The sequence below is a fragment of the Nothoprocta perdicaria genome, unplaced genomic scaffold, assembly GCF_003342845.1.
Source record: "Nothoprocta perdicaria isolate Ctin4 unplaced genomic scaffold, notPer1 scaffold_74, whole genome shotgun sequence".
NCBI classification, from domain to species: Eukaryota; Metazoa; Chordata; class Aves; order Tinamiformes; family Tinamidae; genus Nothoprocta; species Nothoprocta perdicaria.
In genome coordinates this window covers 2,253,557-2,278,632 of record NW_020456021.1, presented here as the reverse complement: position 1 = coordinate 2,278,632, position 25,076 = coordinate 2,253,557, and the positions used below count along the sequence as shown (strand labels likewise).

The 25,076-nt window shown below is 40.7% G+C and overlaps 1 protein-coding gene across 1 annotated transcript in view; it reads right to left on the bottom strand.

The window, feature by feature from the left end:
* KCNQ5 (potassium voltage-gated channel subfamily Q member 5) overlaps nucleotides 1-25,076 on the bottom strand; it is a 79,584-nt gene that overhangs the window by 7,580 nt on the left and 46,928 nt on the right. The window contains exons 7-10 of the mRNA XM_026051329.1: nucleotides 24,122-24,216; nucleotides 21,883-21,909; nucleotides 13,953-14,173; nucleotides 2,063-2,171 (exon numbers count right to left, since the gene is read on the bottom strand). Coding sequence (XP_025907114.1) covers nucleotides 2,063-2,171; nucleotides 13,953-14,173; nucleotides 21,883-21,909; nucleotides 24,122-24,216 — 452 coding nt within the window. The remainder of the gene's footprint in view (nucleotides 1-2,062; nucleotides 2,172-13,952; nucleotides 14,174-21,882; nucleotides 21,910-24,121; nucleotides 24,217-25,076) is intronic.

The following is a 25,076-nucleotide window of genomic DNA, read 5'->3' as shown; positions in this document are numbered from 1 at the left end:
GAACCAAATTATCTTTCTCTTAAATTTGAAAGATAAAGATATAGCTTTTAATAGCCTTTTTTTTGGAAATAGCTGCATATTAGTGCTTTCGAGACCTTGAACAAAGACATGTTTCTGAAGCAGCATGTGTATGTGGCTCACAATCCAGTAAAGCGCCCCATAGCATTTGGAGGGAGAGAGGGGAGACATTCACTGGTAATTGATAACAAGGGCTGATGCAAAACCCGTATTCTCAACCTCAGTGATGAAAGGGATTGAGCTTTGGTAAATCAGGGGCATAGAGGAAAAGTTGGACATAATATAAAAACTTTACTCTTATCAGTGAAATAGTACATGCCTGGAACAAAGACTGTTGTGAAATTGGTCTTATTAGAACATTTCTGTGCAGGACGCTGGGGAGGAAGTTCAGTGATCAGGACCTTCCAATTCAGTGGCTTTCCATATGTGCTGATAATTACCAAGAACTCCAAAAAGAGACTAASGCAACATCATACTTTGAATGATCCAGTAGTGCCTTTAAAAAGAGGCTCAGTGGATTTAGTTAGTATTTAAAAGTCAAGTAGGAGGCCTTAAAGAACTTGGACAGCATTAAGAATGAGATGACTATTGGTGTCACTTGCTAATATAGTGACCTTGGAGCCAAGAGTCAAGCAGTCTGTTTAAAATTGCAACATCACAGACAAGGATCTTGGTATCAGAGCCAAGTGATGAGGCTGATGTTCCTAATTTGAGCATTTTCCGTTTGAAGGAAGGGTGGATGGGTGTCCCACGTGTASGGATGGGTGTCGTGGCTGGGTGTCCCATGTATAGAAGGATTTCCTTCTGCTGTTGAAGCACCGTTAGCAAGAGATGGTTCTCAGCAGTGACATTTGAGTGGTCAGTGGCAATGGCTGTGCATATGGACCTTGCATCTGACATGTCCTTTGGACTCGTTTCCAGGCAGATTGGAAAGGTGGTTGGAATGGATGTGGGCAAATGACCTGTAAAGGTGTCCTGCTTGGTAGAAAACTTTAGAAACAGCCTTACTGTCCGACTTCATTGGCAATCAGTGGAAAAAGGGGAAGGACATACAAGCAGCCTGTAGTCATCACCGTATGCAACTATTTGATAATGAGCTGCAGTTCCTTCTTCCCAGCGTGCTGAGAGGACTAACGCAAGAGTCTCCCTTCAGGAAAGCACCATCTTTCCCAKGGATTTCTGCCCAAATCCCTCGTGGTCGCTGCCTAAGAGCAGTGCCAGGTCACTGATGCAGCAGTGATAGGAGGCCAGCGAAGTGACCCCCAGTAGCAACATCAGGCTTGCAGGCAGCAGGGAGGCAGCCACACAGCTCCCTTTGCTTCTTGATTTATACTTTTACTGTGGGAATCTTGCCTGTCAAGATTTGCACTTCAAAATATTCAGCAAGATTAGGAGCCTTGGCAGTCTCTGGAGAGTGAATGCTAAGTTCAAGCTTTTGATATAGGGTAATTTTGTAAGTTTTAATGCAGTTTGCTACTTTCTTGAGAGAGAAAGAAACTGTTAGTTGTAAATTTTGGGGGTTATTTAGTTTGACAGATAGTGGTAGGTAAGGCTTTGCACAACTGGAAGAATAGAGCTATCCTGCAGAAGAAAGGTGCATCATAATAGAAGTCATATGACAGTTTCAGAAATACGGAAATAAAATAAAAATGCAAACTTATTAACTAATAGGAAATAACTTTTCCAGGCAAGGTGGTGCACTTTCAACTAGATCAAAAATGGATTATAGCACTTTGGATTACAGGAAATATACTGGGTGTCAGGATTCATTATTTTCCTTCTTATTTGAGTCAAATTATACATTTTTTTTTAGACTTGTAAGATGATTAACAGAACTCTTAAAGTATTTCAATTCTTAATAAAAACACTGAGGAAAAGGAAGGACAAACTAACTATACTATATACCTATAAAATAACTATATACCAAACYGACTAGTGATGTAACAAAGCCATGTAAGAAGTTCACTGTGTTATTAATTGACATTAATTAATACGAAAATTACAGAAATCTCCGATATTTAGTCACTTAGCATTTTTCACTCACCTGATTGCTCGGATGACAGTTTTAAGAGCAGGGGTCAGATCTTCTACTGATACATCACACTGGCACCCTTTATCGTCATAAACATCATCTGTTCCCAGTGTCGTGTCAGCTGCAAAATGCAAGAAAAGACCAAACAAGAAGCATTTAGAAAACTTTTCCTTGTGTATTTTTTTTCTAACTGAATAATGGTTCTGGAAAAAATACAAATCAAAGTAAGACCAAGCTTGATGGATTGTATTGATGCACTTGTCTGTGTTTGCACTTGTGTCATGAAAGGACCAGACAGCCCACACAGCAGAACCATGTGCCAAGCAGACTGATAGAGGGTAGAAGTGAGGAAGAGCCCTGTTATTCTTCAGCTTGTCAGAACAGTGTAGTACCAGTGTGTACCTTCCTCGCCTCCAACTTTGTTTTCACCAAAATCACTGTTTTAAGTGCTGAGCTAACGTATGTGGTGGCAGAATCAAAAGGCATTGAAGTTGGATTTTTTTTTTTGTTTTATCACCATGAATGAACATGACATTTAAGACAAAGCAGGAGATCCATTTCATTTACTGTGGAGGCAGTGGAATGATCCAACATTTTAATACAGGTAGAATAAATGAAATACCTTTTTGGCAGAAATCAATAGTGTATGACATCCATCATGAATCAACTGCCACCTCTTAAATTTCTCAGCCATGTAAATACTGCACTTTGCCTTTGAAATGGGATCTTAAGCCAAGTTTCGGAATCTATTTGCCTGAAAGAAATTGATCCTCTTTCCTTTCCTAACTCTGCTCCCATTTACAAATTAATTAGAGGTCCCAGCAGTGCTCCAGTACAGCAAATGCAGCACACAGGGATGGATGTACAACCAGAATGGCTCACAAGCCTCCAGTGGCCCGGAGTGGGAACGTAGCAGGAGGAAAACAACACTATATCCCAGTAAGTCATGTTTGTCTTGAAGGTTTGGAAGTGTAGCAAGGCTGTCTTCTCGGAGAAAGAAACTGTTTTTCTTCTTTCTCTCACCAGAATCCTTTCCCCTGCCTAAAGCCCAGGTGCCCCAGTGGAGTGACTCTGACTTATGGGAGGTGTATTTCAACTTGTAAGTGCCTCAGGAAAAGCTTGTGAAACGAAAAAGCAACACATGAATCAGAGAAAACGGATGGGATTCTGTAACACTCAGTAACAGGGGAGATTTCTTCCCAGTCTTGTGTTTCGCCCTATATTCATGATGTTATTTAAAACATAAGCCAGGAACACCGCAAGCAAACCATCTTAGTGGAGCTTTATTATACATAAATATGAGGCAGAATCATACACAAAAATTTTGGAGTACATTTTTTGTAAATTTCTTTTTCAAAAGATTGTAAATAAAGATGAAGGCAGCAGTGTGCCCTGGTGGCCAAGAAGGCCAACGGGATCCTGGGGTGCATTAAGAAGAGCGTCTCCAGCAGGTCGAGGGAAGTGATCATCCCCCTATACAGAGCCCTGGTGAGGCCACATCTGGAGTACTGTGTCCAGTTCTGGGCTCCCCAGTACAAGAGGGATGTGGAGCTGCTGGAGAGAGTCCAGCGCAGGGCTACGAGGATGATCAGGGGCCTGGAACATCTGCCMTRTGAGSAAAGGCTGAGGGAGCTGGGYCTGTTCAGCCTGGAGAAGAGRAGGCTGAGGGGGGACCTGATCAGYGTGTATAAATACCTCAAGGGAGGCAGGGAGGAGGATGAGGCCGGCTTCTTTTCAGTGGTGGMCAGCGATAGGACTAGAGGAAACGGCCACAAGCTGAAGCACCAGAAGTTCCACAGGAACTTAAGGAAAAATTTCTTGACAGTGAGGGTGCCAGAGTCCTGGCACAGGTTGCCCAGAGAGGTTGTGGAGTCTCCTTCTCTGGAGATCTTCCAAACCCGCCTGGATGCAGCCCTGTGCCCCGTGCTCTAGCTGACCCTGTGTGTGCAGGAGTGTTGGACTACGTGACCTCTAGAGGTCCTTTCCAACCTTAAGCATTCTATGGTGAAAAACATTCTTTATCAGTTAAAAAGGCCTCGAATTTCATATTTTAAATCTAAAAAGACTTAGAGTAGACAAGATTGTACTAAGTTATGTGTTCAGGAATAGGTATGGCAGTGTTGCAATATTTGGCCATAACAGTTTATTTTGATGAAATATGACTTGTAAAGTCATGGCTTCAAATTTCAACAGCCTTTAAAATTTAAAGGTCATTAGTTTGAATTCCATTTTTGGACAGAAACTGAAAAATGAAGTTGTGGCCTTGTTTGTTTCCTTATAAGACCTTAATGATACGTTGCAGTGGGCTCGCAGCTGGCACAGATCTGACAGGAGAAGACAGCAAAGATCCTTTTTTGCCTTCAGTGACTGATGAGCTAAGGCTACCCCTGACGCAGCTCAGAGCAGCCAAAGGGCCCTTTTTACTACTGTACAGAAAGCAAGTGAGGTGTCGACAGCAAGTGGCTTGGTTAAGCCTGCTGTCTGTGGCAAAGGGGAGACGTGAACCTCCTCTGGTTTATACATAACCCGCTAGGAAATCTTTGCTGTTGTGACTGTTGCGGAGCTGGTCCATCCAGGAGGAACATCTACTGTAGCTGTGAAGAGCACCAGGTTTGACTTTTTATCTCCCTCCGTCTGTCTTGCCTAATGAATGTTTGGACTGCTGCCCAAAAATGTGATTAGCTAAAATAAACTAGTGTTCTAAAATAACCTAGTATAATAAAATAATAAAAAAGAAACTAAAACAAACTAACAATAAACTAGTGCTAAAATAAACAAAGTGTTTCACCAAACTAATTTCCCAGGCATTACCTTAGATTAGCCTCTCCAGGAACCTCTTGCAGTGCTGAAATCTCCCAGTTCATTTCTAAATGCCAGACTAAAAATAGAGGTTTTTTTACACTAGTGATAGTTTCAGCATCTCTCTCGAGTTTGATTCTACTGAGTTGTGGGTTAAATTAGTCATAGGTTCTGATGAGGTCACAAGAGCTACAGCCATGTAACCCCAGTGAAACAGAAGACCCCAACCCAAAAGTTTTAAATAAACACGTTTCTAAACAATTCTCTCACTAATACAGTTCCTGGGTCCTTTGCTAAGTACACTGCTATTAATAAAAGGGCTTCATTAATGCTGTATATCATTGCAGAACTATTTGGAGGACAGAACGGTGCAATCTGTGTTGCCATGCTGCTCATGTGCATAGAAAATTGGCAAAATTTTCAGACAGACATGGGAAAATTCTTTTAAATTTAAGGCAGCATCAAATTGGGATACTGCCTTTAATAAATTCCCTTTTTCTTTTCTTTCTAAGATTTCCACTGATACCAATTTCCCACATGAAATTCACCTCCGTGCTGAGCAGGTGCTCAGAATCACATGTCACGAAATGTTGTGAGGAGAAAGCCATAAACCTCGTTTGACTCATATGGGAAACATTCGGATTGCTTTGCAGTACCGAGCCAGCTTGGGAAGAGAGTTTGGGAAACGCATAGTGAGAATTTGGGAAAAACTCCAGCCTAAACACTCGCTGAAATCAAAGTTCGCCTGCTGATGAACTTGTGCAGTGGCAGTTGACTTGTGGGCAAGTCCCGGGGGAGCCGTAGGCAGCAGCTGCTCGGCCTGAGCCCCACCAGCCTCACTGGGCCCGGCTTTAGGACCTGGAAGCCACCAGTGCTCCCAAGTAACTCATAGCACCCACTGTGGGCACCACGGCTCTTCATTCCCACGGCGAGCACAGTGTTTTGGGGAATGGTTCAGCACAGCGAGGGCTCCAGGCTCCCCTGCCATTCCTTCCCAAGCTGGCTGCTTGGCAGCTTGGGAATCCCATCTCGCCAGCGGCCCGTGTGGATATTTCCCAGTTTGTCCCAGTGCGCACGCATTCCTTCTGCAAACTCTGGTCGCTTATGACTCTCTCCCAAATGAATCAGCTAAAAATTGCCCTGTTCTGAAATACTGTATGTCACTGGCAAAAAATTTACAAGCGAAACTTAGGCACAAGGCTTGATTTATTATTTTTGAAAATATCACAAGTCGTTTCTTAGAAGTGTTTTCTGTTTAACAACATACTTCGGCTTCAGTAAAACTGGCACTGTTCTCATCGTAGCCCCACACTTCCAACGTTAGGAACATAAAGTAATTATTTGTCTGTTCAACAAATTAGAAAAGATTTTATATTCTTCTCTTTAATTTGTTTTCTGGGAATTGCCATATGCCAGCAACCATAATCTCACACTGACTAAGTACATGTGCAGGCACCATGACCAGGCCGGCAGAAGTGCTCCTAACATTGTCATAGCAAAATGATTCCAAATATAGACTCTTTGACTGGCTTCTTGGGAGTACTTACATCTTCTGACTGTACAGAAGGTAGTTTAAACTGTGGGTGATCATATGGGCAATCAAAATCATTCTGCTGAGGCGAAGTACCCATCTTTCAGACACTGGAGACTCAGGCTGCCTGAAGCTGAATGTCTGCATATAACTGCAGATTATTCATGCTACAGCACCGTTCTGTTTCAGCTTGGTTAAAAAAAGCACATCTGACTGTCATCGTGATGTGTGACTCAAGATGAAAGATGAATGGGGGCTCCGTTTTCATGGGTGCTGAGTTACACCGAGCTGTAATTTATTACTACTATTCAAAATCCAGAGTTCAGAAATGAGAACTGACGTTCAAGCGATTCATAATGTAACTCRCCAGTCTGCTCCACAGTCTAGCCTGAGTTCAGAGCTGCTTTGGCCATCAAAGATCACAATGTAGGACACCCCAAGTGCAGCCCGAAAGGGCAAACTCACTGCTGTACTCATTGACTGCATGAGTGGYCTTAAGGAAAAGGGGTGCAGGATTCAGCACAGGTAACTTTTGGCCATGTAAAATTAGCCATGGATTCAAAGATGTTGGAGGGCAGCTCATCGCAGCCTAAGCKAGATGGAAAGCGTAGGCCTTGAGGGGAGCTTAAAAACAGGCTGGCTGCCGGAGAGGTGCCCAGACACCAGTGCAGSCCTGAACTCCAAACTTTGCGAAGAGGCACACTGCGGTCTGAGGACATCTCCTGTCCAAGAATGGATACTGGAAGATTAATGCTCAAGATTAACAGTTATTTTGTTGTTTTAGTCCTCTTTGAAAGCAGTTTAGGGCACCTGTTAGGTGGCTCTAGGTAATGTCAGCTGTGCAGCCAGGTTGGGTGTAGGATTCTCTCAAGCTAGACATGTTTCACTTAGCCGTACACTGTGTCTGAAGTACCCTTCTTCTTTCTGTTTTCAAGATTTAGGAATTTAGCCTATATTCTGGAAGAAAAGGAGATATATTGAATGTATTTTATAGCATACTCCCAAAATCTTAATCTACCAAATAATACAAAAAATCTCAATTATTTATCTCCTTCAAAAAATTTTGGTATGAACATCTTGATGTTTTATATTCATATAATTTCTTTATCAAAATAAAATGTGTCCCTGTCTAATAATTTACATTTATTCCATGAAACTTCTCACAAACTTGTGCAATTTTCCAGTTTGTTGAGTCGTGAACCCAAGTTTCACTCCTAGCAATGGTTTCATTTCACATTTTTCTCTGCTTTAAAGCAGCAACAAGCTGACTGTCTTTCAAGAAACAGTTCACCTGAATTGTTTTAATCATGATTGTTTGCTAAGCTTCAGAGGAAAAATCARCCACAAAAAGCAACCCTAACTGGGATGGAATTTTTGCTTAATGATAAGATTATCCAAAGCTCTCCCCAACAGAAAAATGCAGCAGCACGTTTATGATGCATCTCTGATAGGAAGTGCAGGGCTTTACTGCATCGACTCTTAAAACTCCCTCTACCTTTTACATCTCTATAAAGTATCTCAGCCTCCATCATACTTTACTTTAAAAGAATACTGTACTTTATGTATGTCCTATTCCTTTTATTCCTTCCCTTCTCCTGAAAAAGGCATATTTCCAGCTGAGGTAGAGAAAAGGACATCAGAACTAGAATATGTTACTATAATACAATATGGAGCTTTAGAAACAGAATATCATAAAGAATATCACCAACAACATTTTATATGTGAAATAACAAAAGAGCTCAGATTTGGCAAAGATAGAGGATAGGATTATTGGAAAGATCTTTTTTTAAATTGTGGCTATATAGACTCTATTTCATGTGCAATTATTTTAAGGTCAGAAGCTTAATTTATATTAGTTATCAAATAACGCATGCAAGTTCCAATTATTTTAAATTTTAGCATTCTTTCTTAATAAGTCTCAATTATCTTTAGTTACCTTTTAACTTCTCAAAAAAAGTCAGTCCTGGCAATATTTCATGGAACAGCTCCCACTGCTTAATTAAAAAGGAGTCCCTTTTATTCTGAGTGATGATATAGAGAACCAGGAGACTTTCTAAAAACAATTCATTATGGGCACAATAATTCTGCAGTTAAAATTGCTGATCTTATTATAAATAGTGGCACATTAGCCAGCAAGTTTAGCTGGCTGTATGAGAAGAATAAKAAGAAAAATGATGGGTTGCTCTAAAGTGATTTTTCAAGCATGTATGTGTGCTTTTAGTGCATAGGTACATATACATCTCTGCTACTTTACATACATTACATACAATAAGTTACATCTGTAAAAGAAATCGTGGTTATATAGGATAAAATCTAAACTAGGGACTAATGGGTTAAACATCATGCCTAATTGACTGTCTCTTCACATGTCCTTACAACACTTATCAGTTAACGTGATGTCTGATATAAGGATTAACATAGGCTCTAACATAGGCTCTAAGCACCATGAATTTTCCCGGTCCTGTTGTTTGAGGGGGCTTTTATTTGTACAATTTGTACAGTGTTTAACTGTAGGCAAAGACATTTGGTTCCTGAAGGCCAACTCTGCTCTTTTGCTCTCCCTTGCCAGTCCATGGAAAAGGGAAAGGTTCCAGGGTGAGAGGGGAGGATTAGCATTAGCTTTTGAGAGCTCCACAGCAGTCCTGCATTTTACAAAGCCATGCAGGATTTCACCAACAGTTCATAAAATGAGAGCCTCGCTAAAACATCTCAGTGCAAGTGGGTTACATCATGATTGGGAATTTTCAAGACTATCCTTTCAGAATGACTTCAAAACTCGGGGTCTCTGCTCACTACTGATGAGGGTACCTGCAAAAGACTCCTGAGTAAGCACTCAGTTAAGTGAGCCAAGAACACACCAGGGCAGACCATGCAGATGGAGACTAAACTACAGACTCACGTGGCCAAGTCCTCAACTGGAATAAACTGAAATAACTCCTCAAAACCAATGGTCTGTACTATTTACACAAAATGAAGAAATGACTCGGAGCTTTGATCAGAATGCCAGATTATTTTTATAAGATCTTACTAATTAATTACAGTGACAACTGTAATAAATGAGAACTGTACGATCAAGTCAAACAATCACAAGAACATAAATCTCCTGTCTAGCACAAGCTGATACATTGCTAATAAAATGTCTTTTTATCCCATCGCAAGTGAGGTGCTACAAATYGAGCAGCTTGATTTTCATATCATGCAGCTTCATCCTGAATCAGCAAATTTAAGCTAACCAAGATGTAAAGAMAACCAAACTAAGGAACCTTTGCCACATCAAGTGAACCTTATAAGAGGTCAAGATGTTTGTGTTACTGAAAGGAAAACCTGTCATTTTTGCAATGCATAAATAACACAGTAATAACTGAGGACACGGGGGCTGAAATACACAACTGCATTCTTTCCACAGTTTTTATAATATACTCTACCCTGAGGACTTTATGCAAGTACTCTGTAGGGAATGAAAGGCTAGAGTTCATGTGAGCGTACAACGTTCAGAGATGGTGCAGAAATCAAGTATTTCCTTAGAGAGCTCTTTTTAATTAATCAAATGAAATATGTTTGTAATATCTCCCATGCTGAACACTTCTGGCATTTTATTCAAAAAGCCACACAATGGCTCTACACCGCAACAAATGCACAATAACTCATGCAAAAGCTTGGAAGCAGAAGTTGGTAGAATATAAGTGTAATAAGGCATTTTCACCCCTTCCTGGGAACTGCATGTACTATATACTATCTATTCTTTATTTCAGCTGTGGCAGTACAAGACTGCAGCAGGATTTAAGCAGAAGAAAAAAGCTGTATTCCCTAGAAAAAGAAACAAGCATAAAAAAAGAGCAGCTGCGGACTGTAGGTGTCTGCAAATGAGAGATTTGGTGAGATAAGTCTATGCAGCTGGATCTGCAGTAGCCAATGTAAGAGGGCACAGACACAGCGCCTTAAGCAGCAGAGAGAGCAATACCTGTCCTGTCTAACTGTGTGCACAGCCTCCAGTACAGGTTTGGCCTGGGCCAGCTCTGCCTCTCCCGGATGGTCCCAGCCGTAGTCCATGGGCTGTGCTGGGGACCARGCCCCAACACATGATGCTATTAACAACACAGCTCCTTATCTCGTCATCATTCAACAAAACCTTTGTATAAGATTCTTGTATCTGATGTACACAGTGTGACACCTAACAAATTACCACTCCTAAGGCCTTCACAGATCTCGAGGTGAAGAATTCCAATTTATATGTTTAGCCCTGATAATTCCCTTTGAAATAACAGGGCTTGGAAATTTAGCATCCTGGCAGCACTGCCACTGATTTTTGCAGGACCTCATCTCCAACAAGAGTTCTGGCAGTTGCAAGCCACATTTGAACTGAGAGTGGATATATAYTTAAAATCAGATTGCGTAAGTCTTAGTTTTCTATATAGCTCCCCTACACTGTTGTTAGAGCTCTAGAGAGCATCTGCAGCSGTGCCACCAAAGCTCTCTGCAGCCATCAAAGCTTTCTCAGGTTTGGATTCAATTTGCAAATGCACATATGTAGCTGAAATAATTGCTGCAGTTGCCAGGCCCATTTTGGCAATAACAATAAGTGGCTTACAGGCGGTTTCAGAGCCCTGTTGCTTCCCATAAATGAAGGCATTTATGCAACAGTTTTGGTCATGCTGCTCTAAGATAACTATGCCAATATCCTTTTGGGAGATACCTGTGTGCTTTGATCACTGCCAAGGTACCTCCTTCAATGACCTTTATCTGCAGCAGGGGAGTGTTAGTAAGCTTTTCTTAATGCCTAGCCCAAGAGTAACACTTTACTACCATGTTAGCCTATTATCTGCTTTCCATAAGTTCCCGTTTGGATGGGAGATCTCCCTTTACACGGCAAACTCTAACTGCTAATGTTGAGGTTTTCTAGCTGTCTCTTTCTGATTGTTTCGGCCCAGATTCCAACCATGTCCTATATCGAAAATTGCTGCCGTGGCTCTTCTGCTGTAGATCATTCTTAGAGATTTTAATAATTTTACTTTCCTTCTGAACCCTCTGCTCACAATGCACATTTGTTCCTTTATTTTATACAGAGTGCTATGCATCTCACCTACACAGCACATAGCTCCTCCTCCACCTCTGCTACCTGAAAATCACTCAGAAGCCCCAATTTCATGYACCTAACTGAAAACAAAGCAAGTGTCTGTCTTCTCTTGTGGAAGGCAAAGCTCGAGGAAAAAGGCTTTTAGTTTTTTATGAGATAACTAACAATCTCTTGTCGCTTCAGATTTTCTCCTAATGTGCAGAGTGAAGTACTCTCTGTGCATCTTTGAATTATTGAGAGCATTCCCAGAGTTTTACGCTGGTGGGACATCTGATGGGGTTGGTCTTACCTTCCATGTTTCACTGTTTTGCTTCCCCTCAGCCCTGTGTGCTAGGCAGGGCATCTGGCACAGCTCTAAGTTCTGCCCACTCAGACTTATTCAACACAAGCCTCAAGTCACAAGGGTCCATTGCAAATATTTTTTTCATCCTCAAACACACTACAAAGAGATAACAATCACCACAAAAAGCAGTTCAAGGGTATTGTTTTGAGTCCAGATTTTCATCTAGGAAAGAGTGGCTTCTTGTGCCACTGGAATATCAGCGTGCCAAAATGATTAATCCTTCAGCCAGAGAATTCCTCAAGGAGGAAGATTAGAGGACCTAACAACTGAGAGAGATGAATAAAGTGCTCCTAATGCTTTATTTTCACCCACTGAAAAATGCAAGACATTCTAAGCTAAAGATGTATTCTCTAGGTCCTTTCCATTAAGCTGTCAGCTGCAGAAATAATAAAAAATGTGAAACTGGCAACAAACATGGGAAAAAATAAAAGACCGTATCCAGGTTGATAGTGCCTGTCTTTTGCTGCAAATGTGTTGTGTGAAGTAGTAGGGAGTTGCCTCCCGACAGTGAGCATACGAGACATCCATTTGATGATACCAGTCCTAGAAGTAGCTGGACTGGGTCCCAGAGTGGAAACTTGGCATTCGCCTACACGTTGAGGACAATGGAAGCTGTTCCTCCTGCCACCGATGAAAAATTGGTCATATCTGTTGGCCCTTTTTCATAAGGGTGAACTCGTGGCTGGAAACTGCTGACATGGAAACAGTCTGCATTCGCTCTGGAAGGTCTTTAGGGCTTTATGCATGRCAATAAGCTCCTTGCTGTTGTTGTTATATCTACAGAAATGGCTGAGATGCCATTTATGCCACCCTTTCTGTCAAGCAGAGGCACTAGCAGGGAACATGATCTTCTCATGCAGATGGTTCCTATAAATGACAATATGTGCAAGACCAAATCTAGGGCAACACTTACAAAATGCTTCTATGACAAATGGGCTGATGAAAAAGTAAATGGGCTCCTGCGAGAGGTATAGGCTGAGGGACTGGAACACATGTGAGCTGCTGAGGCACTGGCAGCGTGCTCAACAAATTGCTCTGCTGTTACTTCACTTCCAGAGGCTGTGCAAGTTACAGGGGTTTAACCTATGAAGTCATTTCTGGCTTGTCTTTTGGGGAGATAGGCATACTATCTAACTGATTACATAGGAAGGCTGCATTTAGAAAGTATTGCTTCAATTACATTCACTCTGACACTCCGGTAGCTCCAGGGTCTCTCTGATTTCTCCTTTCTGGGCAACTGGGATGTCCTGGCGCTGCACTGGTGTGAGACAGGCACCACATACCCTGCACGCTGCAATTTCCCTGGAAGACCATCCAGGCCATTTGCCCCAGAAAGGTGCAAAGGATGGGGAGCCACCGCCACCTGAGCAACTAGGACCTCAAAGAGATGGATGGCATGGTACACTCCAGTGGCTTGCTGTTACACACACGAGCTCAGGATTTGTGTCTCTGAGGCTCTCCACAGGGGCTGACCTTAGCAACACTAAAGTTTGTCTCGTTAACCCTCCAGGAAATGTTTATTTACACAGGCTTTTCCTGGAGATAGGTGTTGTTATTTTGTTGTTGTTGTTATTGTTATTTTATTAGACGAAGGATGGGGCATTTCAGTTCTATGGGTATTTTGCCAACCTACACGTCTGTGATAACATGTGCTGTAAAAAGGAAGCAGGTACTAAAATAACACTTTTGTCCAAATATTTTTACTGACGATTGCTAGAAGTAGCGTGCATGACTGCTATCACAGAAAGGGTTTAAAGTTGCACTTCTTTATTTTGATCAACTGATTCACCCTGTACCTTTCACACAYAGTCAGGGTCACTCCCTCCTTCCAAAGATAGTTACCCCTATTTTTTGTGAGTGAACGCCATAGGAAACAATAAAACATTCCTAAGTGGGGAAAAAGAGTGACTAAAGAAATCCAAATCCCCAGGGAAACGTGGGGCAGAAGTAACATCCCAAGTATCTGCCATGACCTCAGCACCCTGTTTGAAGCTCTCTAATATCTCTTCCCTCTTTGATGTCCCTCTTCAACGATGTAAGGATTGTGCTGTTTTCCACGTGTACTGAATGGTTCTCATTCAAAGCCCTGTTGTTTGAGGGCATGAGTAGCCCAGGAACAGTGTTCAGTGCAAAACTAGGCATTAAAAATTCCTACCATCAACCACTGGTTTTGGCTGGGAACTCTTCAGCCGCAATGAGGGCCTGAAACGCGTCCGGTCATTGAAGCTCCAGCTCTTCTGAACCTTGGTCGGGCTCCCTTCCGTAGCGATGTCGGCGCTCGGTGACCGGCGGTCCCCGACCGAAGACTGCCTGTTCTTAATGCTCTGACCTCGTGGGCTGGCCATGCGGACACGCTCTTTGAAACTTAATTTTTGACTGTGAAGAAGAGAAATATGCTTTATTCTATGGTTCCTGCACTCCATCTTCTTCTATCATATCTTATGCAAATAATTTCTAAAAATTCTAGGCAGTATGAATCAGTTGCTTCTGGAATTTATTTCATCTGGGAATGGAACTGATTAGAAACAATTGTTGTTTGATAGCAGTATTATCAATAACTGTCTATCTTACAGGACAGAATAATGTTGTAATGGAAATTAAAATTAAGACATAGAAACAAAATTAAGCAAATGATTATGGAGTAATCTTTTCTTTTCTTATTCTTTGAATTTTTATCAGTTTATTTCCATGTTAGCTGGCCCAGCTCAGTGCATTTCTGACCATCTTTACAGATAAACAAGGGAAAAAAAAGTATTTATTATTACTGCATGCCATGTATTTTTTATAGCAGCCAGGAATATTGCTGTTAGTATAGTCATGCTTTTTAAAGATGTGGCACTTTCCAACATTTCATGTGCATTGTTAGCGAATACTCTTATTCAGAATCCCGTGTTACAGCACTTAGTTGCACAAGACAAAACCAGGAGTAACAAGACATCCAGGAGAGGACTGTGATCAGTATGATGACTGATTAATGGAAATGCAACGTTAATCTGTGTGCTCAATAAAGTCATTACCTGAGATTAAGCTGGGAACTTGTCACCTACAGCAGGCACTTCTTTAAGACAGTTACAACAGTCCAGCCAAGCTAATGATCGTGACTGCTTGATCAAAGGTGGCCTGTAAGCTTACAGCTGGCCAACACTGAACTGATTATTTTCCCTCCTGTGCTCGTGACCTTCCCATTTCRGTCAGTTGAATGGGACATATGTAGAGTTTCTATTTTCACGGTGCTTAAATTACCTTTCTWCACATCTGAAAACATATGTAGCACCTGTTGGGGGCCTCCCAACTATCTGCATATATTTTTCATTATCTAGCACTTCTGTTTTGGCTCTTATTTCATTCTGGCTCTTCTTGAAGCAGAAGGCACAAAGGGAAAAYAAAAACATGCTTTGGAACAAACATGTTTTATCTGTGAGGTGAAGTTCAACTTGTACAAGGGAGAAGATTTTCTTGACCAAAGGTCAACCCTATTCTTGCAAGGAAAGAGATGGAACAAGTGATGCTTTAGACTTGGAGTAGGATTTGGGGGGTTCCTTTAGAACACCAGTGGCAAAGATAGTCTACCTGTAAATTATATTTGAATTTGAAGTTGAGGCACTTTCTAGTTTCCCTGCAGTCTTTGCATTTAACTGTGGCAGGTCACTTGGAGRTGTTTTTCAACAGAAATGATTTCTGCAGCTAATTAACTAATGCTAAAATGTATTATTCCTTTAAATGTTTAACCAACTGCACTCTGAAAATACAGTGTTAATATGTAATTATGTGAAATGGAATGTAATTACAAATTTCCGTGGCTGTGAATTGTTGAGATAATCAGATATCTTTTCCATGCATAGCAGAGAAGAGCACAGCATTTCAATCTGAATACAGACATCACTGAGACTTGAAAGGATGCAGTTTGTTGCAGGCAAAGCACATGCTGAGATATTTATAATGAGCAAAGTTTCAAGAATGCTATAAAATAAGCATGACAACAGAAAGATTATTAGATAAATGTGCTTCTATATAGCAATTGAAGAAATACCTTTAGTATAATTTCTCAATCTAGCCCCCTTCCTCCCTTGTCCAAAGTAGGCAATTGTCGAAACAAATACATGATGGTGCTGGAAATGTCATCTCTTTCTGCTGCAAATTGTTACCCACACCTGTAGGGCTAAATTCTGTTTTCTTTTCAATGCAGAAGATCCTCAGAACCCATTATTTGAAAGAAAAGCAAGTTCTAAAATGTATTTTTCAATGAAAATTACATTTTATGACCTAATTGCCTTTCAGTTCTGGAATCTTTTGAATTGTAGGATTTAATGAAAATATAATCTGGGAAGTATTTATTAGCCATATTATTGCATACTATACAGCATGAGCAACACAATCAAAATGAGCTTACAAGTATTATCTCTAGGCATGCCTCCTACATGCTATATTTACTCATCTTAGGGCTGAAATTTCAGGAACAGTAATTTAAGCATTAAATCAAATTATTAATTTCTTGACAAATCTTACAAGTGAAAAAAATATTCTGAACAGCTCTCTTCCTCTTGGACTAATTAGAATGAAAGCAAAATCAATAAGCTAGCCATAATTAAGATTAGTATGAGTCATATTTTTTCTTTTATTATCAGAGTAACTCCAATCTAAAAATGAAAACAGAAAAAATGAAAAAAGCACATATGTTCTTATGTCAATTAACTTGTACTAATGTAAACAATGTCTGCCTTTAAATGATTCGGGCAAGTGATTACAGGCCATTTCATTTATAAAACTGAGTGATACACAATGGCTACTTAACCTGAGTATCTTTACTTCTCCAACTCAAAGCAATGAGCCAGTGGTGAAAGAACAGCAGACACTTCATCTGTACTAAAGACATTCGCAGAAGTGCAACACTGAGAATCAAAATATTAATTTAAAATGCTGGCTGCGCACCTGAACCCCCCTGCTTTGCAGCAATGGCAGTGTCATGGCATGCCAAGGACCCATGCTGAGAGTGCTGAACCATGAACGGGATGCGGGGTTGAGAAACTCCGTTTTGGCCTTTGAGTTCCTCCAAAGACACCAGCTGCAGCAGTTCCCCGCTCTTGGATCGCTGCTCCTATCCTGAGACTGGTGGGAAACGCTCAGGAGTGGCTCGTTTCCAAATCCCTGGGTCCTGCTCTGGCACAGGCAGAACCTGCACTGCTGGCAATATGGGAATTCCTGCCCGGAGAAGTTACAACCACTGTCCTCGGAAGCAACACGTCACAAGACTCTCCTATACATGGCAAGTAACCTGTCAGAAGGAATCACTGAATCTGTGCATTTTTCAGGCATCCTCACCATTTTTTTTCTCGCACTGAAAGCATAGTGCCTTGCTTCTGATGGCCTGATGCAATACAGGTGGAGACCACAGACCACTTCTGTGACATTTCAGATGYCTTTGGGCCTTATTTTTTCACTTGAAGCAGTGGCCACTGAAACTTTTGGGTCCTTTACTCTGAAACTAGTGTTGGTTGGATTAGCACTGATCCCACTAACAATCCTTCAGCTCCTGCAGGACTTAGCCAATTACCTTTTTTCTCTTCCCCTTTTCTCCTCTCTTTTTACAAAGTGTTCAAGGGGAATGCCTTCAGGTAATGCAAGTCTGTTAATACCAATGAGAAATTTGCAAATTCCTGAAAATCATCAAACTGAACTCGAACATTGGTCCAGAAGGCAGAAACACAGAATCTGGAAAATGGACGTCTAAATGCTTTCTGCAACACAAGGTTTTCCAAATCAAGCCTAAAGACAAGGATTTCATAGAATCACAACTGGTCCTCCATATATTATTTTAGATTTGTGTCTCTCTATCRTAAATATTCCCTGATTGGCATTTTTTTTATAGATAGTTTCTATACACAGTAACTTTCAATTGCAATCTTCCTTAGCAGTGGTGATATCTTTGGCTCAAGTGATAACCTTCTCTTGAAGGTTGCAGGTTTGGGAATATTTTCATAGAGATAATGCTGCAGCTTTGAAGCCCGTTTCAGTGGAGATCAGTTACAACTGGAACCTTGGAGAAGGATGCTAATGATTTCTTCTCATATTTTATGACAGATGAGTTGTAGGATCTCACCAATTGCTCTTCCTGATCAGGACATGCACGAACCATTCACTTCCCTCTGTCAGCGAAGCACTTTGTACTTCTTTAGTTCTTTTTTCTTTTTTTTTTTTTCCTCTTAAATTTTGTCTTTTATATCGGTGATTTATGAAAGAATTGGTGTTTACCGACACTAGAGGTCACTGTAGCTTCACTGCAGGAGCAATGAACGCTACTCTCTGATGGGTCAAATGACTAGACTTGATTTTATTTTAATTGATAAATGCTGATGAACATTTGTTTTTCCTGTCTGTATTTATAGCTCTGTATACCCTCCATGGACGATCTAACTATAATTTTTGTTTAGCTCTGCATCTCTGGTTCCACATCCCACCTCCCTATTTCCCTTCCTATCATCCTTCCCATTTGTGGTCACATTCATCCTCTGCCCTGCTTCAAACTTAGACCTGCAGCACCTTATCACCAGTTGCAATTTATGATCTGTTTTTCAGCTTTTCAATATCAGCAATCAAACATAAATATAATTTTCCAGCAATTAATTTTCAATAAATATGAATGTTGATTCTTATCAAGCCAGCATATGACTTCACTGAAATTAAGCTAAGTGGAATTGAGCTAAATAGAACAGTAAAGTCTGACACCTGAAATTCAGATGTTTAAGTCTTCTCCACCAGTCTCATGCTAGAAGCATGAACCCAAGAAATTTCTTACTTTGTATTTTTGGTTTCTTCTTTTGGTGCATTTCTTATTTTTCAAAAGTTTCAGATAAATAGAAATTAATTTGCTTCATTTTTATCGTCAGTTTATACTTTATTTTATTTTTAATATGGAAAAATTGTAATAAGCATTAGTTGTAAATCAAGAGATTTCTCCCTTAAGATCCATTTAAGATCTCCTTAAGATCTAGGAACTATTATTTTTGCTAAGAGACACAGTTTCAACAGAATTCAGCTGAAGCAGATGGTTGTTTTCCCATGCATTTCTCTACCTTATAAATACAGGAGGCAGGCACAGCTTCTAAAGCTGTGTCCAAGGGGATTCTTCTCAATARCACCTATAGCTTTCAACAGTTGATATTGCCTAGCATGTTGAGTCTTAATATTCCTTGCCAATTACTAGTTATGTGACAGAGAATTCAACTACYGTGGCTATAAAAATCCTCTTGGACTTTGGGAAATGGCACTATCTRAATATTCAACCACCGTTGCAGGTCTCAGCAGGAAAATACATTCCAAAAGTTCAAGTCTCAGGCAGAGGAGGAAAATGGGGCTGAGCAAACCACGACGTGCTGCAACTGCCCAACTGCATGAGCTTCAGAGAACRGTATTATTGACACTGTATTAATGTCATTGCAGGCAACAAGCAAGGAAGGGAATTACAAGCACTGAAAAAGAAACCAGAGGAGTCCTTTGGAGAAGAAAGGGACTTCAAAGCGCTGAGAAGAGGAAGTCAATGAATCATGCACCTGATGTTAGTTGGCATTCTCAAACATCATGTGAATAGGCAGGATGCTGAGTACCTATGTTTCCGAGGGGTGTACATCCTGAAGAGCTTCTGTTTATTACTACAAAGCTTACTGGGAGTGAGGGGAAATAGAGGACCACGTTACTACACAATCCGCTACCAGGTAGGGGTTAGGTTTTCCAAATCAAGTTAGATTCTTGATCGCAGGTTGTTTCTTTTTTCATGTGGTGCATGCAAAGATAATAATTTACATTAAATCTACTTTTAGAAACAGAGATGACACAGGAGTGTGTGGAGAGAATTCCAGGGTATCATGTACTTGAATGTCTCAGAGCAGGGGATGATGATATACGTTTTTCCCCAAGCTCCTATTCTAGCAAAACTCAACCATATTGAACCAGAGAGAGTTGCCTGAGTAGCTAATCCTTATTCAGGCCCACTATTTATTTAAAATGATAAAAAAAGCCTGCAGTAGATGGATGAAATTCGTTCTTTGCAGAAAACCAGTATGTGGCATACGCAGAGCTTAAAAACGCTTGTGTTCTCAGTGTGTTGTAAGATTCATCAGCCTTGAGCTGGTTCCCTGCACAGAAAGAACTTCAGCCAGAATGTATAATTGAGCAGAAATAAATAGATATAGATATAGTGAAATACAGATCAATATCTACAGATTTATAGATACAGTTAATCTACCATATAGGATTTTAAGCTGCTTGCAGAGCTCTGGCAGAGTTCAGAGCCAGCCCAGTTGCAGCCAAGGAAAACACCTGAAAGGCTGCCCGCTATTAATTACTGTGATAAATGATTAAGTAGAACACATGTGATCTTTTGAGAAACAGAAAATAGAATGTGTTGAACATATTTGTATTAAAGTGAGCATGAAGCTGCAGCCTCAGCAGCACAAGGCTCGTTCTCAAATACCAGCAACCTAACTTASCTACCTAATGAAAGACTGCAGGTCTCTGTAAATGATGAAGTACAAAAATTTGTGTCTGCAAACCCAGAATTCATTTTAATAGGTAAAAAAACCTCTGATCTTTTACCTAAAGCAAGAAACCTTTTCCTGCACTATTWCTAAAATGGAGTAAAGAGCAAAGAGCATATTCAGAAAGCAATCCAATGCACTGCTGGTATCAACACATCTTAACTCGAAGAGTGGAACAAGCAGCAGCTTGCTTAGTTAACACAGCATCCCATGCAAGTCACTCAGCATTGCAGTAAGAAAGAAGTTAAATAGTCGAGGACAGTTACCTCTAAGTACGTTGCAGCAGTTTTTGCATTTACACTTTAACCACAAAAGACCACATACACGATGTATTTTAAATGACACAAACATACAGCAATATATCAGCGTAAGAATTATAAACAGCCATTGACAAAAACACACCTTTTTAAAAAGCACTGAGTGGCCTGTAGGTTGTTTACTGTAGACTAGGATCTCAGAAAAAGGTTAAAATTGTGGATTTTCTTGGTAAATGCACACTGCTATTTCTTTCRCAAAAGCATAGGTTTATCTTGGCTTTATAAATGCGGTTTTTAATACTCTATTTGGTAGAAATCACTGGAAAAAAAAGTCTTTAATATTGTGTTAACAAGTTCATTTTTATACCTACCCTAATACACAGCAGTAAGAGCACATAATAAATAAGAATTTCTGAAGAGTGAAATATAAACTAAAAAAAAAAAATTGCTAAATCATTGACTTCCTTTAAAATCACAATCATTATCACTACTTTGACAGTGAGGTGTTTCTCTCACCTAGCTTATGCTTCTTATAAGTAAATTTTTCTCTGCAAGTGTCCATGGGTGAAGCTGGGAATAAACTGCCCTTTCTTAAAACTCTGCTTTGGAGATGGTAMCGTAAGGGGATGCACAACCACTTGATGCCTCAGCTTGGGGCTCACCTCCAAAAAGCCCAAAGTGACTTGTTATTGTTGGAGGACTGAGGACAAGACAGAGCCGTAATATATGTGATATATKTAATATATGTAATATATGATAGCTATAATATATGTCCTGGCTAGCAGGCTGTGCAGGTGATGTCTATGAGCTACCACAGGACGGCTGTGGCGGGCAAGCAGGTAAGCTGCTTGCAAAGCAGAGCAAAGCCGGCGATCCCAAGGGACTGCTGTCCTAGGAGGAGCCAGGGCATGCCAAGGGAAAGGGGGACCTCGGTGCCTGCAAGGCCACCTGCCTCCAGGGCTGTCTTCGCCCTGTGGCACCCCCTGCGATGCTGCATCAGCCTTCCTCAGAGCGGAGCCTGTGCAGACCGCGCTGCTCCTCCTCTGCCACTGCTGCACCAAGAGCAACGCGAGGCATAYGGCTAGAAAGAATAAAACCTAGTTCTCCCAGGAAAAAACTGAGACAAAGAAGCAAATCCCTGCAGCTCTATCCTATCCATGTAAGCTAGATACAAATGAGACCTGTCTTTATTATCAGTAAAGYGTTACAATTCATTGAGCCTATTGTGCAGAACCATTTAAAGCTCTTTAAGAAGAAAAAGATTTAGAAGATATAAGAAATAAAAGAAGCTACAAACCTGCTAGAAGCTTCCCCTTGTTCTTTTCTTCAGGTCAGGGAGTGGGAGGGAAAAACATATTTGTTATGCAGATAGTAATCACATTACTTAGTTACAGATGATGTTAGATATATGCTAAACTGTAAATGGGTATGTTAAATAAAGTAGTGTACAACACACACATTACAGGGCAACCACAAAAACATTCAGGCAAGACTTGTAACTACAATGCTTTTGGAAAATAAACTTTTCAGTTGTTTTAACACATGCATAACATGCTTCGTACATACCACTGCAGACTGAGTTGGCAAAGCACTTAGGCAAAATGCATTGCTGACACATATATAACAGAAGGCTGTAGACTCTTATTAGATAAGGTTATTTCTAGTAAATAAAATGGTTTAGTTTTAGGATATTACAGCAATATGCTTATTTAAAATAACAATTAGATGCACTTTTTGAGGGACAGTCATTTTAGATATTTTTAGGTTAGGGTTTAGGTTTTTTAGGGTTACAGTTTCATTGCTTATGTAATTATTTATAAAATTTCATATCCATTTCTTTATACAAATGTTGCCTTCAACCTGTTTGTATGTGGCAAAAGAATTGCTCACTTATTAAAATCAATATTCCATGTAACTTTTAATCTAAAAGCTCCTTTTAGTTTGAAGCATTTTGGAATTATAGTTGTGGTAATGGATTACTTATGGCTCTGTTCTTGTCAACTCTTTGAAATTCAAAGATCAGCTTTGGGTGCCCAGCCAAACCTTTATTTGGCTGAGCTTCTTGGCACACGATTACCTTTTTACTGTCATGTGGATGTTCATCACCCAGTTTTGAGAGAAACCACTAATTCTCTTGAACTGTCTGCAATAACAACAGTTAGGATGCTTATCACAGCTTTCCTACAAGACTCTCATTGCATTTCTTTTTAATCTTTATCTAATACCTTTTATTCTCTGACTTACACCCTGCATAGGATCAGTCAATTTACTACCTTCTGCTAAATCTTATGCTAGTGAATAGTGAACTAGTGAATTGCCCTGGACTACCAGTTCTCTGTGAATTCTCACCCAAACAAATAAAAAAAAAAAATCTATATACTTTTCTTGATTGTCAAACTGTGACATCAAGTCTTTTAGGTTACCTTCCACTGACTGTATATAATAGGGGCTGTGATTTCTCCTAAGGAGACACTGAATGCCACGATGTTTTCTCCCCCTTGTAGCTATAGCCTAAAACATGGGTGCAGTCTGGGCAAAGAATATAAAAATACTGATCAACTTAAGGAATGAGATCTGTATTAACCTTATAACTTCCCCCTTGGTGAGAATTTGGTACTGGGCTAACAAATATATTGATTTGAACTGATAAAAGGAGAAATCCCGTTCAAATGTCTATTTGCTCAGAAGACTGTGGATCCCAACACAGAAGTGACTGGATGAAGGGTTGTGCATGTCACGGCACAAATGATCAGGGACGGAGCCTCCAAGCAAGTCTGCTTTTGGGCACGCAGGCCTCTCAGAGCAAGAGSAGGGGGCACGTTTCACTGCCCTCCCCCAGGTGCCCATCCAGCACATTTAGCRGAAGAGCAGCTGGTGCTGAGCCATGGGAACCAGGGCTTGGGCAGAGGGGACCCACAGCGGGTGCATTCGGGGCGCTCTCGGCATGAGCAGTGGCAGTGAGTTGGGCTCCCTGCTCCCTCACATCAGGGACCTTCATCTCTGACCTTCAATGGGGACAAACTCGTGTTTATAGCAGGTAACGTGGATTTCTACCCAAATTTGGCTCTGGATCAAGACTGAAGGGAGCCCTTTTTGCCCAGCAATAAGCAGTATTCTCCAGGAGATGTGTTCTTCTATAAGCCTGTTATAAATAATAATACATCTTGACTGACAGCATGCAGGAGGAATTAGTGCAACTTCAAAGTGGAGATTGTGATTGTCAGTGAATTCTGATTGCTGGTAAAGCACTGCTGCTGCGGAACATGGACAGTAGGAAAATGTTAACCTTGACATATGAATTTTGGTGGGAGAGAATGTTTCTAATGCCTATGCTCATTGACATATTTCAAGATCAATGGAAATGACTTGTATTTGTCCCACTGTACTAGGCTCCTAGATAACACTGGCCTGACTTGTTAGTTGGAATTTTTAATGAGGGCTGGAGAAGACAAAACAAGACAAAACAGACAAATACTAATTCTCTAAAAGCTTGAACAGACATCAAGAACAGCACCAGCTGCCATAGTTGTACCTACTTTGTAGGGCTGCAGGTATGCAAGGCCTTCAAATGAGGCTTCCAGGTAGCAATGGAAACCGATTTCTCATCAGCCGCATAACTACGCCATACACACTACGTGCAGGATATATGATAAAAAAGAAAAACAAGGCAAGAGGGAGCAGGGGATGAAACAAAAAATTGAAAAGCAGATTAGTAACCAATACAAGTCATGGCTTTCTTTTATCATTCATAGCACTGATACATGCCTGAGGGGAGGAAGAATACTTTCATAATATCGCCAGGTGGCTGTCAGGTTTGTTCGGCTGGCATCGGTAGAATAAAACCGCCAAGTAGCCTGGTATGGGGAAACAATAGAAAAGCACAAAGGAACCAAGAACATGAAGTGCCAATGCCACTGCACTGAGTATGGAGAGAGCTGAGTTTGCTCAGACTGGGATGTGAGCTATCACATCGACACAGAAAATATTGCTACCAGGCAAACCCAGCAACACGTTGGTGTAGCGTAACACGGGGAAGTGAGAGTTACTAGCTGTGTGGAAGTGCTAAAAGACATCCAGCCCATAAAGGAGCTCAATCAGCAATGCAGTGATTTATTTGTGAAAATCCCACGGGGGAAGCCCACACACGCTTGCAGTCTGAGGTAAAGAAAGTGTCGTAATACATTTTGTAAACAATGCTGAAAACCAGACAAAAAGCATTTAGAAGAAAAGCGGAGTATTCTCTGTGGTTTGAGGCTTGCTGGATGTTTAAAACTGAAATAAATCTTCTCAAAGGTGATACCATTTTTTGTGAGACTACAAAGCAGAACACTGAATTCAGATTTCACCATTTAGCTTTATAACTGCATGTGGATAGCAAGACATATCCTCAGTTCAACAAACTGGTACAGTTTCCCTGATGTCAGTGTAATATATTAGTATGTACTAGTTCAGCAACTGTGCTGACACCTTTTGAAAGTTTCCTAGATATCT